The 17,210-nt window shown below is 39.1% G+C and overlaps 1 protein-coding gene across 9 annotated transcripts in view; it reads right to left on the bottom strand.

Moving 5' to 3' along the window:
- Positions 1–17,210, bottom strand: part of PPFIA1 (PTPRF interacting protein alpha 1) — a 53,484-nt gene that overhangs the window by 30,827 nt on the left and 5,447 nt on the right. For all 9 annotated transcript variants that reach the window (XM_063158198.1, XM_063158195.1, XM_063158194.1 and 6 more), the window contains exons 3-5: positions 1,670–1,771; positions 1,002–1,166; positions 109–183 (exon numbers count right to left, since the gene is read on the bottom strand). In XM_063158198.1, coding sequence (XP_063014268.1) covers positions 109–183; positions 1,002–1,166; positions 1,670–1,771 — 342 coding nt within the window. The remainder of the gene's footprint in view (positions 1–108; positions 184–1,001; positions 1,167–1,669; positions 1,772–17,210) is intronic.

Raw genomic sequence — 17,210 nt, 5'->3', positions numbered from 1 at the left:
GAAATCAAAAGGAAGAAGTGAAAGTGAAACTTAATAAATTACTCTGTACAAATATTGACTGAAACACCCACAATGGACACATGAAGTCTTCTTTTAAGACAAACTTACCTCTTTATGTGTAGTACCTAGTTCTTCTTCCAATAAGCTACACCTTTCAAGTGCTACTCGTAATCTCTCCCTTACCTGAAAGGATAATTTCAAATTACTTGAAATCATTCAAGTCAAAAAAAAAATCAATTTTACTTGATGCCATGCCTTTACAGACAATAAATGACACTGTTTCCATTACACTTAGAAACCTTCTTAATCTGGAGTCAGTCCTAATTACAACACATGCTACCAAAAAAATAACCAAATAATGTTTCTTTTATAATCTAGCTTTTCCTTTTTTCTATCATAAGCAACATGAACTGTATGTTTAGGCACTAAAGAGCTAAACATATCCAGAATTTGCTTGTCCTTCTGCAAGGCACAGACTGTGTTTGCTCATTTACAACATAAAAGAACAAGTAAAATTCCACTTAAAATCATTTGCCAGATTTTATATACAAGGGTCACAAAGACAGGTAAACTGGAAGTTGGCAACAAAATTTACAGTGAACTTAAGCGGTTGCATATCCTGCTGTTAATATCAGGCACAACTGAAGGGAGGAGTTCTTTTAATTCAGATTTCTATCCCAGTGTAAGCAGATTCCTCCCTAGTCTATTTCTTTTATTAGATAATCAAAAGGATAAATCCTGATGTTGTACAGGTAAGCAGCTGTGTGCATTCCTACAGCAAATATGCTGCTCCTGAACCATGCTGAGTTTACATTAACACAGTTAATGAAGTGCTTGAATAAACCACAGCACCTTGCTTTAGTTAAGTGCAGCACCTTAATTTAGGAGAGCATTTACCAATGTAGTTACACTGCAGAGATTTCTACAATTCCAGTAAAAAAACTGCCTGGCCCACACAAAGGAAAGAGGATGAAAAGGTGTTAGGTACAATACTTCATTACCTTTTCATCAAGGGCTTTGTGGTGCTCAAATAAGGATTTTAGTGCTTTGAGAACTTCTACTTCACTAGAAACTCCTGCTGGAGACTGAGCTTGCCTCTTCACAACAGTCATCCTGAGGGATCGCTCATGCCTGGAGACAAGACACTCCAAGTGTTCCAGTAATAGCTAAAGCAAAAGGAAAAAAAGAAAGGAATAATGTTTATTCCTGTTCTGTACAGCTGCAGGAAACTCTGCCTCCTAGAACAGCAAGTGTAGAGTTCTAAATATCAAATTTCAGAGACAAAGGATATTGTATAGAGCGTAAGGACTGTTTTTAACATTTCAGCTGTATTAGCAGTGTGAGCTGCTCAAACACATCACCACAACCTGCCCACTCTGCTCCTCTGATCCCAGAGCTGCAGGATTACAAAACTTTAACAACAAGAAATCTGGATGGCAGATAGCAGTGCAGTCTTACAAGCTTTTCCTGATTCTGCACAGCAGCACTTGGAGCTGTGCACAAGCTGCCAAACCCTCTTGATCAACACACACACATCTGCACTTCCATGGGGACTCATGTACAAGTATCAGGGGAAAAAATACTTTTAGCTTTTCAAATTCAACATTTGTTTTCCTCCCTGTAGCTGATGCTTTAACAATGGTGAGCTTGGAGAAGACAAGGAACTGACCCTTGTGTTATTCCTTTCTGCTTTCAGTTCAGCAATTTCTTCTTCCCTTTCAAGCAGCTGCTCCCTGCATACATTCAGCTCTTTTGTGAGCGCTGCAAATTCCTGGAACAAACCAGACAGAAATATAAGCACATCAAATATCAGCACACAGTGAGAGTGGATTCATATGAACACTTGACAGTTCCTTGAAGCATTCATTTCAGATGTGCAAAGCCAATACAACTGTATAGTCATACTGAGCCACCTTCAGCTCAAACATTTAAAACCTTTATGCTGCCAGCTGTAAAGACAAATTATGTTTGACCAGGACTGTGAAAACTTGTGTCTGGAGGCAATATAATTGCCTTGAGTTGGGGTTTCCCTGGTAAGCTAAAGGAAAAACATATTTGTAACATGCTTTGTTATAGTTTCAAAGAGTTGTTAGTTTTGTGAGTTTTGGTTTGTTGTTTTTTTTTTTAACAACTTCTGAGGGAGACATGAAAAAACAGAGCACTAAGCACAGCAAAATAAGGAAACCAACAAACATGACTTATTTCAAGTCAGTATTTAATTGTGAGCAACAATGAATAATCCCAACATATACCACATTACAGCTAAATACAGGAATTTCATTCAAGCCTTCCTTCCAATCTCACAAAAGGGAATGAAGCAGCCCTTTCCCTACAGTTCTGCCAGAAATCTCTGAGGATTAGAATCAGAATTTTCTGAAAGCTGAGCCCGGGGGCTCAAAGCCCTCACAAGGCTCATCCTTCAAATTCAATAAAGATTTCACCAAACAAAACCCAACCAAAGTGAAACAGTACAGAGTGAAGTGTCAACAAAGAACAGGAGTGGAGCTAACTCACATCACTTTCTGCATGCTTATTACTGCAGAACACAGTCAGTATGGAAGAATATCCTCCTACAGTCAGGGGCTTCTGTCAGGAAATGATTGTACTAATATCTGCAAGAGCCACTGCAGCCTAAACCATTTCCCCTCTCTATCAACAGCCACACTAAAAATAAAATAATATAAAACTTAACTTAATAAAAAAGACATTTAAATGTTCTGTTAACTCAGGGAGCATACTCTGAATAGAACAAGAGGTACAACTATACACCACATTTAGAAGCAAACACAAAGCATAACTTAATGCACCCTGGAAAAATTTAAATTGTAATCTGAACTGCACTGGAAATGAGAATTGACAGTGTGAATGTGAATAAGTCCACCCTTTAGAAAAGAGCCTTGCAAGAAAGCAACCCTCATGTCTTGTCAATGCAACTTACAATGAGAAATTAAATATGTTTCAGTCACTCCAGTGGCCAGTGAACACACCAGGAGCATTTGGATAAGAAAACATCAAAATGCTAGTAACTAACACTCCTTTCTGTTCTCCAAAATAAGGACAACACTCATAAACAAGATCCTTGCCTAATAAACAATGGATTTGTACAGCTGAACTGGTGATTAGCAGGACAAGGTGAACACAAATATCCAGCTAAGTGGAGACACAATTGCTGCTTCTCTGCTTTTTCCAAACTCTGCAAGACACACTGCTTATCAGCCAGCAGCTGCATATCAAGTGAAAGCTTAAGATGGAGCTGTTCTGCAGCAAAATTCAAAGTGACAGAATGCACAGGCTTAAAAACAAAAGGCCACATCAACCAATTAATTATACAAAGCACATCTGCAAATTCTAACATGCAGCTAAAATAAGCAGACATGGTCAAAAGACACTGCAATTTCCAATATTCATTTGGTAAACCTTATTCTAAAATATACACATGACTGGAAATACAAAAATACATTGCACAATATACACCTGGAGTGAACTCTGGAATTACTAATATATCAAGCTTTTAAAAGTTGCTGTGAAAAAGACAGCAATACAACCACCACAGATGCAGAATCCATCCCTATAATCCCTCTTCCTAAATCAAATCCTGCTCATTGGAAAAAAGTTTCAGTCCCCCTGCTTAATCAGCAAAAAACTGCAAAGCATCTTTATTTATTTTCCTTTTTCAACTGTAAATTATTTTATTTCTCTAACACACTTAATTATTACATTCATATAAACATTTCACTGCAGTATTTCAATTGCATTCTTAAAAAAAAAAAAAAAAAGGCCTATTATTTTCAAAATGGCTAGGAAACACTTCCAAAACAACCTGGTCTGTAAATACAGCTACCAGAACTTTTACACACACAAAACAAGTTACAAAAGAGTCCTGAGTGCAAGGTAAACCAAGAGAGGAAAAACCTACTTCAAGCTTCACTGGAGCTGACAGAAATACTGACTCTATCATGAGCTTTCCCATCAGAGTGCTCCTTCACACCCAAGCTTTTCCTGCACCTTCAACATCCCACCTGTGGGAGCTTCCAAGACTCCCAGGGAATTGGCAGCACACTCCCTTTTTGCTCTCACAGGAGCTCAGGTAAACCAGAAACCAAAGCTTCCATTTTTCAAGGGCAGTCCCCACTTATCTGTACAGATTAGATTATTATGTAATACTGAGAAGAGCTTGGTATTTCTTGGTGTGGTTCCCCTTCCAAATTAATAATAATATAAGAAGAGCAATTTTTAAAACCCTAAAAATGCCAGCATCAACATTTAAAAACATCAGTATTGCCCAATTCTCCAGATTACACTGGCCTGAAGTTTTATATTTTTCCTGCCTCTATCTCAAGTCTTGAGAACAGGATGAAGAGCACAGCAAGGACTACCAGACACTGTCCCATCATCCTTTTTCAACTTCAAATCACTGCATAGCATCAATATATGGATATCTTTTATCTGTATGAGCTTCCCCACGTGAAAACCAGCTGTGTACTTGAAGAAAAGCTATTCACTCCTCAGATGGTTACAGGACACAGAGTTCCAGTCCATTGCATACTCCTGTGCAAATATAAATTGTGGCACAAATAGATCCCAATTGTGACATGAACCATCACACTGTCAGATGACCCAGAGCAAGAGTGCACACAGGAATTTACATTGCTGCTGCATAAACACACTGCCAGGGATTGCTGCCATTGCATAACACCTCCAGTGCTGTTTGTTTTGACATAATAGAGCTGCTTTGAGTCCCGTGAGCTGCCTAAGAAAGAACATTTGAACGTCCTTAGTTTCAGCTGACATTGCCAAAAGACATGTCCTTTCTAGTTTTAATACTTACCTTCAATGGGAGACAATTTGTGATTTCCTTAAGCAGTTCAAAAGCAGAGAAACTATTTGCACCTTTATCATCTCAAAAAAATTCCAATTGTCTCATAATTTCTTCCTTGGCATTGGATGAATGTACAGAAAGAATTAAAAGAAAAAGGAAAGAATCCTGAGAGACTTTCCCACTTGTCCACAAAGCTGTGTCACTTTTCTCTAATTGAGAAGACTGAGAGCAGCAGAATGAAGTTCTGCTCAGTTTCTGGCTGCCATCAAAATAATAAATACACAGCACTGGGGACTGACAAGAATGGAACTCACAATGAGCACTTCAGAGCCCTCACACAGATCGGTGGGAGAGTGCTGAATTTACCAGGGAAATACTCCCTGCTGATTAGAACATTCTGGCAAACACCCATACTCTACACTAAACTGAAATGTTTACTGAAGAAAGTAACTTTCTGACCCAGCTGAATCATTCCAAACACATCACTGCCAGAAATAAATATTCTCAACAAAAAGTCCCATTGAGCAAGTAAGTTGGTTCTTGTTCAGTAATTCATTTTTGGGTTTTTTTTTTTTTTTTTTTTTTTTTGTCCCCAAGCTCCAGGATTTTTAAAGCAAGAGCATTTCTTCTACCTTAACCTTCAGAGCTGACCTTCAACCTTCAGTATTTAGATGCCACAATATAAACATCCTTCCAAAAGCTGGATCCATTAGGGCTGAGCTGTCAAGTCTGGCTGAGCTGACACACTTGGGAACTCCAAGATCCCAATCCAGGAACATTCCAGCTTTCAGAGAACAGGTTCCCTTCATGCTCATTACAAACATAATTCATAGGTCTCACAGACAGCACATCACACACCAATAAATGCTACATGACAGGAAGATAGTATTTAACCTAGGGGAACACCTGAAAGAAACAGAGGTAATTCCTGAAAGTCTGTTAATATAAGTTGTGTATTAGGGATGCTCTATAAATAACTAAATTTGTTTGGAATTTGGTCAAACAAAAAAAACCTTATTCCACAAGAAAATGCATCATCACTCAAGTGCACAAATAATCATGAATTACAAGCAACCACATGGCCAGAAAATTTATACAAATTATGAAAATATATTCAATAAAAAAGAGAAACATTTTGAATCCATCAAATATTATTAAATGCTGTAAAGTAGTAACTTCAGGCAATAGAAGATGAAGTTGTGACTGTTACATCTTTAGGAACATCTCTGACTCAAATATTGATTGGAATTTATCTGTTTAATCTGCAAGTGATATTTTGGCTTACTGTTCTCATTCTGGTTTGCAGACTGAATATCAAGCATGCCACTCACAAATCTGAAGAGAGCAGGAAAAGAACAACTGGGGGAAGTGCAGGACATCAGGGGTGAAAACCAATGGGATCTGAGAGAAGTTTCCATCATGATGTTTGTACTACATATAAATCACAATTATTCCAAATGATGACTGCATGGAAATGGCAAATATACAGTTAAAAAAACAAACAAAGAAAGAAAACTTAAATTTTTAGGTTTTTTTCTAGGGTATTTCACACTCAATTCACTTTAAATCCAAGGGGTTTAAGTAGCACACAGTGACCAAGAGTCCCAATATATTTGGAAGTTCCTAGGAAGCAAATTTTCATACCTATAAAGTCACAGGTTTGTTTTGGGATTTTTTAGGCTAAGAATCAGAACTATAAAATTATGAAACAGTTCAAGGATATTGAGAGTTAAAACTGAGGAGAACTGACTTGTTTTCACCATTAAATCCAACCTTGGAAAAAAACACAGTCACACACCAACACAGATTATGCTTTGCTTGTTCCATGTAGTAAAACACATTGCTTTCAACCTTTCCATATCTCTGGCACTTGCTAATGGGAAAGAGAAAAATAAGCATGGAGTGTGCAAAGAAAAATATTTTCCTTTTCACATCATGAAAATAATTTCCAGTAAGTATTGAGCAGCTGAAATGACTAAGCTAGAAACATAAAACTTATTTCAAACATTAATATAATTAATTATATGAAACAAGTTTATCTTTTGTTCTTAAAACCCCCAGAACTTAAAGGGGAGTGTAAGAGAATACCTCAAGTAATACTAAAACATGGATATGACAAAATCTTGTGTTTTGGAACACTGAAAGGCTTTTCAGTCTCAAAGTAGCTGTTTTTCCAAGTGGAGCTAACTACCCACCAGAGTGAGAACACACTGAAGCTCATTACATAATTAGTGTATTGGCCTCCTTTCCTATTTCTGTGTATGTATAAGACGTTTTATAACTCAAAACACAAGCACCAAAACAGAGGTTCAGGTTTCTTTTTGGTAAAAAAATTCTCCCCTTCCAACTAGTGGCACTGAGATATAGAAAAGGTTTAATACTACCTTTGGTTAACTCTCAAAAATCTGTATTTTCTTTGAAAAAAACTATGTTTTGTTTTCCTCTATCAAGAACTACAACACTGCATGAAAACACCCAAGTGAATATTGCTGCCAGCCAGCGATCAATACTAAACCTGAGTCAATTCTTACCATTCCATCCTTTTTTTTTTTAGCAGGTCTCCTTCAAGTGTCCCCCTTGGACTGACCTATCTAGGCTTTGTCATTAACGCTGCTCAGTCCTAAACAGGCAATTAAGTTTTAACGTGTTTACAGTTGCATAATGTTACTGCTCCAGAATGCAACTCTGGCTGTTCCCAGCCCACTTTGGAGCTGCAAGCAGAATCCACTGCCTGGCATCTGACAAGCCAAGAGCCAAAGGACTCCTCATCACAGCCAGCAGGTACCAAACGTGTGCCCAAGGGCAAAATGGAAAAGCTTATACAGCAAGCCCAAGTCTCCATGGCAATAAGTGAGTTTCCAGTCACCATCCTGAGTGAGTTGTCCAAATTTATGCACAGTGTTCCCTGAGCTTAAACTACAAAGCACAAAAATCCAGATTTCAGTGCTGGGAGCTTCCGGAAGCACAAGGAAACCTAAGTGAGGAAAGGTAGGATTGGGCAGCTTGGCAAAAGGAATGCAGGAGCAGCAGGAAAAGGGAGCTAGAAACACATCAGCTCCATGTAACTGCCCTTCCCTGATCCAACCAACACATTCCAGACATGGCCTGTTTGGGGTGCAGGGGGTAAAAGAACTGGAGCCCAAACCTGGATCCAGCCTCTTGCTCCTCTGAGAATGAGGGGTTTTCCTGTCACCACACGAATCCCTGCTCAGACATCACACACAGCAGCAAGGTCTGGAGTGGGAGCCTGCAAACCCCTGTGCTCAGAGCCCTGGAATCATTAACTGCAGCCTGTCCATCCTGGACAAGCAGAGCCCTCCCTGCCTGGCCTCCTGCATCTCATTTTCCCCAAACCCAGCAGAACTGTGCTGTTATGTACACAAGGACAGGGCAAAGCCTGGTGCAAAAGCAGATCTTTGTGCAGCACTGGAGAGCCAGCATTCCCTGGTCACACACCATGCCTGGCACTGAAGGGACCAAGGGCAACCTTCCAGGCTCCTCCATTACAGCCAGAGCTGCATCCATCCGCCACTGGGAGCACAAGTCACACATGTGACACAACACATGGTCCCTACAAACCTGTTTGCAGCTGATGTGGGCAAACCCCAGCTGCACCCTACAACTGCTCTCTAGTCTGAGAAAATAAGGAAAGACAACATGAGGTTGTTTAAGTAAGTCAGAAAACCTCATCCAGTCACTCCTATTATAACCTGCAGTTTGTTCTGCATCTTCTGTAGAGTAACCAGCCTTGGGATCATCACAGCATTCAGAATCTCTAATTTCTCCAGATAGTTTGTTAATCTTTGCACCAGCCTTAACATATCAACACAGGTTGTTCAAAGCAGGGCAGATCACACGGGATGATCAATTAACCATAGCAGACACAACCCGTTTTTATGCCAGCCTTTTAAACCCCTTTTAAAGCTACAGATGTGTATCAAATCAACCAGTGAAAACTCTCCCAAAGTACCTGGCTCTCCCCCCAGGGCATTCTCCAAATATTCAACTGAGAGGGCAAACCCTGCAAGTTAGCAGCATGCACAGAGGATTAACAAGAAAAGAACATACTGAGCACTAACTTGAAATACCAGTTTGAAGCTATTTTCTTCACTCGTCTTTGTAAAAATACTTATGAAATGTTGCCTCTATTCAGGCAACACCATGGATCTCCTCAGTAAGGAAGTTCAAAAGCTGAAGCATTACAAGAGCAAGCACAGGAAATACAGAAGCAGCCTTCAGACGTGCATGAAACTTGGCATCTATTCATATGCAACAGTAGCAGAAAACCTTCCAATCACTTCATTGTGGTGTGGCTATGCAAAGAGTTCCACCTTAGCTGCTCCTCAGTGTACAGGAATACGCCCCCTGAAAGGGCAGATAAGGAACAAAAGCATTCAGAAGCATACAGAGCTTGTTTTCCTTGGAAAAATGTCCAAATCAGCTAAAATATGCATCAGGAAAACTTTAGTCATCGTTGAAAAACGGGCTTTGCAACTTGGGATGGCTACTTTGTGCAGAGCAGTAACTGTTGAGAAAAGCTGATAACAAACTAATCCTTGCCAATACTGTACCACTCCAACCACCAAGATTCCAGAATAACAGCTTAACTTAACACAGAATAAGGCTACAGTACTTGGGGGGCGTCTGAAAAACAACAGCCTCTCAGTGACACACTGAATCAATGAATTCTGAGGGTTTCACAATCAGAGTTACCACATTCCTGCACCCCCAGCCTAGTCTATTTTGATGAGGAACTAATACAGTAAAGCAGCAGCACAACTTCTTAGGTGTAGCTTTAGGCATCTCCATTTTTGGAGTCCATGTTAGTGAAGAAACCTACCCACACCCATACCCACCATGGCAAAAGGAGAATACACTTGTACTTAATTAAAGAGCAAGAATCTTGCATTACCAGTTTGACAAGGTATGGGACCAAAAGCAGTCTCCATCTTTAATATGAGAGTAGAGGGATTTCACCGAAGTTTGTCCTCTCCTCACAGAAAGCTAATGAAGATTTCCCGGGATTCCATGCTGGACAGCACAGCATGCAATCCTCCTTGGGGATGCCAAACTGTAGAACAACTGCAAGATGTGCTGAGAAGAGTTAAGAAGCTCTGTAATTTTCCTAGGACCCCCATTCTGGAGACTAAGCAGCTGTAGCAAGATCTTTGAAGTTGTAAACAACATTGAATTGTAAGTTTACCTGGGCAAGAAAAATATACTCTAAACATACTGCACTTACAAGAAACAGCACAATTCTAGCTCAGCTGGCATTAAACATTAAATTTCTATGACTTTTATGAATTAAAAATTATTTAACCCTACATGCTACATTCTAGTCATGTTACATGACTAACACTGCACAGTTTTTTACAAACAGACCCAGGACAAGACCTATCATGCACAACTATTTCAATGACAAGATACTCCTGCTTGCAAAAACTCTGAGCAACAGCTGAGGCCCTGCCCTATTCTAATCGTTCATCTTGGCCTCTGGTTGCCAGCTTTAGTTCTGCGGCTAGCAGCTGAAAAGTACATTTTTCACACTCTCTTAAGAGGGAATGCTTGGGAATATCTGAATAAGGCTGGCCAAGCCACCCTCATTAAACAAGCAGCAGCACGTACCTCCCCCTCACTGCTCTCCTATTATATATATATATGTATTTATTATTTTTGCCAAGTGATGAACACTTCAGTCTTATAATTTCAAACTTGTTTAAGCAAGTAATACTCACTGAGGACAGATACGTGCCTTCAGCAGGAAATTCAACTTTCAGCTCTTCACATTTTGTTTTTCCCTACTCCTCTGTATTCTATCACCCCTGTTTACAGGCTGAGTGGATTTATTGGGCTAACTGAAGCTAAATATGTCCAAATCTGTGATATTCTGAATAAATTATACTGAACCATTCCATGGAAAAGTTGCTTCATTTTAGCAAATACTCCAAAACAAAGCAATTCCAAAGTCCACACAAAAAAAGCACAATCCTGGGTCCTACAACTGACACGTCTGCTATCTAAACACAGAAAAAAGCCGAGGAAAAAAATCAGCAACATAGATTAAACATTGAAGGGCTGTTTTAGGGGGAGGGGATAAGCTTTATTTAAAGTTCAAAGTCATTCTTGAGTCTGCCACAAACAAAAAAAAAATCCATAATGAACAGTTCTAAACTTGATACCTGAACGCAGTCAGTAGAAGGAAACCAGGGAGATGATCAAGGCTATAATGCAGAGAATAAATATTTTTTTTTAAAAAACCAATCAATCAATAAATCGTAAATAATTGAAAAATAAATAAATGAATAAAAGACAGGGGCAGGCTGTCAGTATGGTGTTACCACTACCAAATGCTGAAGTGAAAGAGGGGTTGGTGGGGAACCTGTGAAGCTCCTGTTCCACACTGGACTAAAACAAGGGAAAGATGATGCAACAGGGAAGCCCTGCAGCCTCCTACTCCACTGAGACAAAGAAATGCTTGGCCCGTTTCTCCTCCTCTGCTTCCCAGGACTTAATCTTTTACAACCATTGTACAGAATTCAGGAGAGGGTTATGCAGTCTCCACAAACTGCAGCTCCAACGGGGTCAGAGTTACACCAATGTCAGTATCAGCATAAAAGAGACCCTGGGAGGGGAAAAGGACAGCTAAAACCCTAAAAAGCTGTTCCATTTCCATTTTACATGAAGCAAAGTAATTCCAGATTTCTTGAGACAAAGACTCAGCTTTTGGAAGATAATGGTGTGGAACCACACCCTGCAAAGACATTCTGAAAACTCAAGCAGCCTGTTTTAGAAAATAAATTACTGGATGCACCTGCCTGGTGCTCTTTAACATAAGGTTAGAAGAATGTTAAGACTTTCCAAGCTCTTTCCCATGAACTACAAAAAGGTGATCATGCTGTATGATTACTTAAGAATAACAAAAAGATACACAGTGGTATCCCAGGGCATCCCTGAAATTATCTAAACCAAACTTTTAGTCATTCCCCCAAATGTAGTACAGAAAATAGAGAGCTTTGAAGGGAGTTCACCTCACACAAGCAGAAACATGTGGAGAGCCCAACCAGATCCACCCACACATCCAATATCACCCTCCACACGGGCTCTGCTCTTCCAGCCCTGGGTCTCCTGAGTGCAACACCATTCCTTACGTCCAAATTAGATTAACTGAGGAACTCCAAACATGAGAATCCTGTTCATTAAATGTTTCATTTGGATCAGAAGTTTCTTTTACTGCTGGGTTTCCAAAGCAGCCCATGCCTTAAATCCCAGTAGAAGCAAGAGGTTCAAGCATGAGATGCATCCAGGACTTCAAATACCCTACACAAGAGAGCCTTTAAGAATATAAAATTACAGAGTCCAGCTTCCCACTGGGAACAGCAAATCCACAAGCACAAGCTACTGTGAAAAGCACAGCAAATAACAGAATTTAGCTCTGGTACTATTAGTTCAGCAAGGTTGACAGAGTCCCATGACTCCCAGCATGTTTAGCTCACAGGTTTCCCAATTACAGATAGGAATGCAAAGAAAATGAGTTTTGACCCCAACATTCTACTGGCAAAGTATATATTGCTAAATAATTGTGACAGGCTCACATAGGACAATTGAGAATCCACAACTCAGACCCACAAATCCACAGTTTAAACCCTGGCAGTCCCTTCAGATGTGTACAAAACTCCCTTTATGCCCAATTTTGTTTTTTTAAGGCAATTTGAGGCTGCACAGTGAAAAAACTTTCATATCAAACATTCTGTAAGGCAAATGAGCAATTTCACTTTGAGATCTCTCCCTCCCTTTTCATCACTGTGCTTGGAAATTCAGAACTAGCTTAATAAAAGTGGTCACTATTTATGGAGATAACCATGGATATAGCACCAATAAAAAACCAGGAATTTATGATCCTCATTATTGAATGAGCCCTCTCCACATTGAAGAATGTTTGTTTAGCTTTTTGGTGGCCAAAATTCCTTTTGAAGTAATTCAAAATAAACCAAATTTCTCAGCAGTGGACACTGTCAGTATTGAAGACAATGATCAATAGACTTCATCAAGGCAGTTTCTTCACAAGAACATTCACAGATCTTTCAACCATACATCAAGCCAGTCTCAACTCTGTACAGGCCAACACAGAAATTCTTTGTTTAAACTGCACATCTTAAGGTGGCTTTGTTTTGTTTGGCTTTTTTAACTATGCAAATTACTCAGCTCCATGGGATTATATAATTAAATCCTTATACTGTGCACTGTTCTGTAAATTTGAAGTAGGAAAAGAAAATCTCATTTCTCTCAACAGTACAGTGTTTAACAATCTCCATGCTTTACTCATTTTTACCACATAATCTACCCTGCCATTCTATATAAAAGGTAAATACACCTCCAAAAACAATGTTTTAAATGTATAGAACCAAATTTTATATGCATTTATGTAAGAGGTAGGATGAGAAAAAACCAAGCACTGTGCTTCAGAATATTTCTCTACAATTGGATACCCAACTCTACTTTGTACTAGTAATAGAAGAAAAACACACCATTACTCAGACCATGCCCAAAGAGAGATTACTGCTCTACAGAGAGGAAAAAAAAAAAATGTTAATTAGATTTAAAAACAAAATCAGGAGCTGCCCATTTTCCTATGACAACAAAGAAAAAAATGCTTACTTTCTAAAAAGAAGTTCTTTTTTCTCCTTAACAAAACTCAAAAGGTCACAAATCAAATTTTTCAAGCTTTTTTCCAAGCAGCCCTTTAAACAAGTCCTTGTTTAAAATCTGTCCTGAAGCTATCTGATTATGCACAATACTGCTCACGTAAGGACATTTTCATTAAGGAATCACAGAATCCTAGAATGGTTTGGGTTGGAAGGGACCTTAAAGTTCACCTCTGCCATGGGCAGGGACACCTTCCACCAGACCAGCCCAGAGCTCCATCCAGCCTGGACTTGAACTTTGGTGCACTTCACAGAATTTGTAAAACAAAAGACTAATTCTAGGTATTTATCTTTCTGCAAACATAACCAGAAGAGAGATGAATTACAGGAATTCATATGTATCCATCAACAGCCATGGCACATTTCAGATCCAACCAAAATTATATTGCTGTTAAGACCTGCATCACCATCCCCAAAAACCATATCCTCAGTGGACAGAAGCATAAACACATGAGCAAAGTTCAAGGCCACTGTGGAACAGCAAAAGAGGAGATTAAGCAACAAAGCTTCTCTTTTGAAAAATGCAGCAGCCCCAGCCACTGCAGGAGCAGGCCACAGAGCCCTGCCAGGCTGATCAGAAGGAAAGGAGCTGATTCCATGTGAAACCAAAGGGCAAGTCTGAAACAGATAAAGGTCACGGGCAAAAAACCAAGGGAACAACTACTCACATCAGCTTAGAGGAAAACAACACATCACAATGGAAGTGAGCATTAACTTGGACTTGTAATCACACCCCTCCAATTCTAAATATCCAAACTCCCAGAACAATCTCCTCAAGTGACCTACAGATATGGATCCCTACACAATCATCTGGAGTTTCCAAAATGTGGAAACATGATTTCCCTGTGCCTATGTGAAAAAGTCAAGTTGAATAAAAAACTCACTCAGTTCAGTAGCAAAATAATAATTTTTCTTTCAGTCCAGAGAATGTGAAAACATTTTTCCTGGCAGGAATTGCATTACATTTACACTTGGGGAACTCACAGGCAGGATTATTAGAAAAAGACACTTGGAAAGTTATGAGCATCCAGATTACCTGACACACACAACACAAATTTATCTCTTCTCAGTATTTATAGCTTGAGATGTATATACACAAGAGATTATAGTATTTTCTAATATATGTCAACAGATACCAGTCAGCTTTACAGACTTTAAGTGACTTAAGCTGCCTAAATTGCCACAAGCAGCTTACACAAAGACCTCTGTCATATTCCTTTAAAAATGGAAAACTAAAAAATAAATCCCCAAATTCAACTGTGAAGCACATTCATGCAGTTACGAGATGCAATGGTAACACAGGGAGAGGGAAAAACAATTACTAATGGGCACTTAAAACGTTCTTTCCAAAAATTCAAGATCTCTGACAACACTTTTAACTGTAAGGGGTCTGCATATATTAAAATACAATGTGTCCTCCTAATTCCATGATCAAAACCTACAGTGAATAAAACCAACATTCAACTCTCCTAAATATATTACAGAAAAGATGAAACCAAGTCTTAGGCTAGTGGACATTAAAACCCTAAGAATTTGGAAGGGAGTAGGGAACTGTGTTCTTAATTCATATTTATCTTAAAAAAAAAAAAAGAAAAAGGGATTTTTTTTTTCTGGTATTGCAATTATGTAGCAACATTGAATCTTCAAGTCTTGCAACTAAACATCTTCAAAGCACTTTTTAGTTACTCTCATAAAAGAACAGAGGAAAAAAATAAAAGGTAACAGAGGAAGAATTCTCTAAATACCAAAAGACACTACCTCTTGCACCAGAGGCTACAGGCAACTGATGAGGATATACATGTGATGTTCACCTGGTTCTAAATATATATTTTAAATACTTTGTTTTGATTATAGTTCTTTCCACCTCATACCCAGTCTGTTTTTAGGCTGCAGGTTGGACTAGAGCATGCCAAGCATTAATAAACCCACTGACAGACATCTTCTGTCCACAGTAGCACAAGAGTAGGGAAAAAGCACTAGCTCCTGTTTCAGGGCCTCATCCACTACCAAAACAAATGAAAAGCATTTCTGTGCAGTCACCAAAACATTCTTTCTACAAATAAACTAAGGGAAATAAAAACAATAGTTCTGGACTTCACCAAATCTTGTTGTTAAGGGGAGAGATAGGAATGGGACACCACTCAGCAGTAACACAGCAGGAAATTTCACCCCAAACTTAACAGTAGTCAAATTCACCCTCAAATACAAGGAAACCCAAAATGAATTCCAAATTTAATCTAGCTAAATGGTTTATTTATAATCAAGCAAACCTAAATTAAAAGCACAGTACAAACAGCAAGTTGCTAACAATAGGCAAACAGACGTCTGCTGGGCAGGGGTAGGATGTTTCAATAAACAAACCCAAACATATCCACATGAGAAACCAAGAACACAGAACCAGTGCTGGAGACTCAGTGCTCAATATATTCCTCTGCACCATTTAAGTGGAGCTACTCCTTTTTGCCCAAACACAGGGCATTATTTCAGACAAATTCATACTTTGAAGGTTTGGAGCAAAAGGTATCTGTTTCTATGTCTTGAAAACAAAGAAATGCTAGGGAAGCTGAGATTTATTGATAATCAGTGAAGAATTCTGAATGTTAACTCCTATCTCCATCTGACAAACTAGTGTAAAGCCAAATCAGTTCAGTAATTTACTAAGAGCCAAGTACAATTTAGCAACTGAAACTCAACACAGATGTCTGAAAATGCAACAGGAAGAGTCCTGTTCATCTCTGCTGTCAGAACTGGGTGGGATCAATGGAGGATGTGCCTGCCCTGACATCCATGTGAAAGCCTATGGCACTTCAGCATTCCTGGGCACTCTCTGACATTAATGGCTGTTACTCAGAAGTCAGCAGCAGCTGCTGCCAGAGTAAGAAGTGCAAGCCATGGCACCTCAGGGCTGAACATCTGGGAATGCTGCAAATGGAGCTGCACGGAAGTGCTGAGGAAATTTCAGCTGCTGCAGAGTCTGGCCAGGTCTTTGTGTGTTCTGCCACTGTGTTCTTCTTATTAGGTACAATTCAAAGCCTCATTTCTACATCTACGACATCCTGTATTACTCAAAACTTGTCTGGAGGAAATCCAAATACCACTATTCATAAAATAGCAATGAAATCCTTAAGTCCATCCCTTCCAGACAATGCCAGGGCAGTCTTTGGGCCAAGTGTTTTGTTATTTCTTACAGGTGAGGCATTGAGTATTTCTGAGATTGTCTAAGGAACATCACTGTACAGGGACATACCTGAACTTCACTGAATAGAAATATGAACAGACACACACCATTTTTAACTGAAGGGTGAAGTAGTGATAAAATATTGACAATGGGTAGAAAGCAACTTTTACTTTAACCTACTATTTTGCTTACCTTGTAGAGAAAAAAATGAGGCATGATAAATTTGGTAGAAAGCAACTTTTACTTTAACCTATTATTTTGCTTACCTTGTAGAGAAAAAAATGAGGCATGATAAATTTAAGGCCAAAAGATCAGAGGTGCAAGATTAAGATGGATCTTAATATGTGTTGCCTCATATTTGTATTGTATTTATTAGCTTATAAAATTAACATACATATTAAAATTTTCATCCTGATAACAACTGCTGTGAATTCACTGACTGTACTTTTGTTTGTGATAAGCACCAGAGTCACTGGAGATTAAACTCTGGTCTTCACCATCCAAAACAAGC

Source organism: Melospiza melodia, chromosome 6 (genome assembly GCF_035770615.1).
Source record: "Melospiza melodia melodia isolate bMelMel2 chromosome 6, bMelMel2.pri, whole genome shotgun sequence".
NCBI classification, from domain to species: domain Eukaryota; kingdom Metazoa; phylum Chordata; class Aves; order Passeriformes; family Passerellidae; genus Melospiza; species Melospiza melodia.
This window is presented reverse-complemented; position numbering and strand designations above follow the sequence as displayed.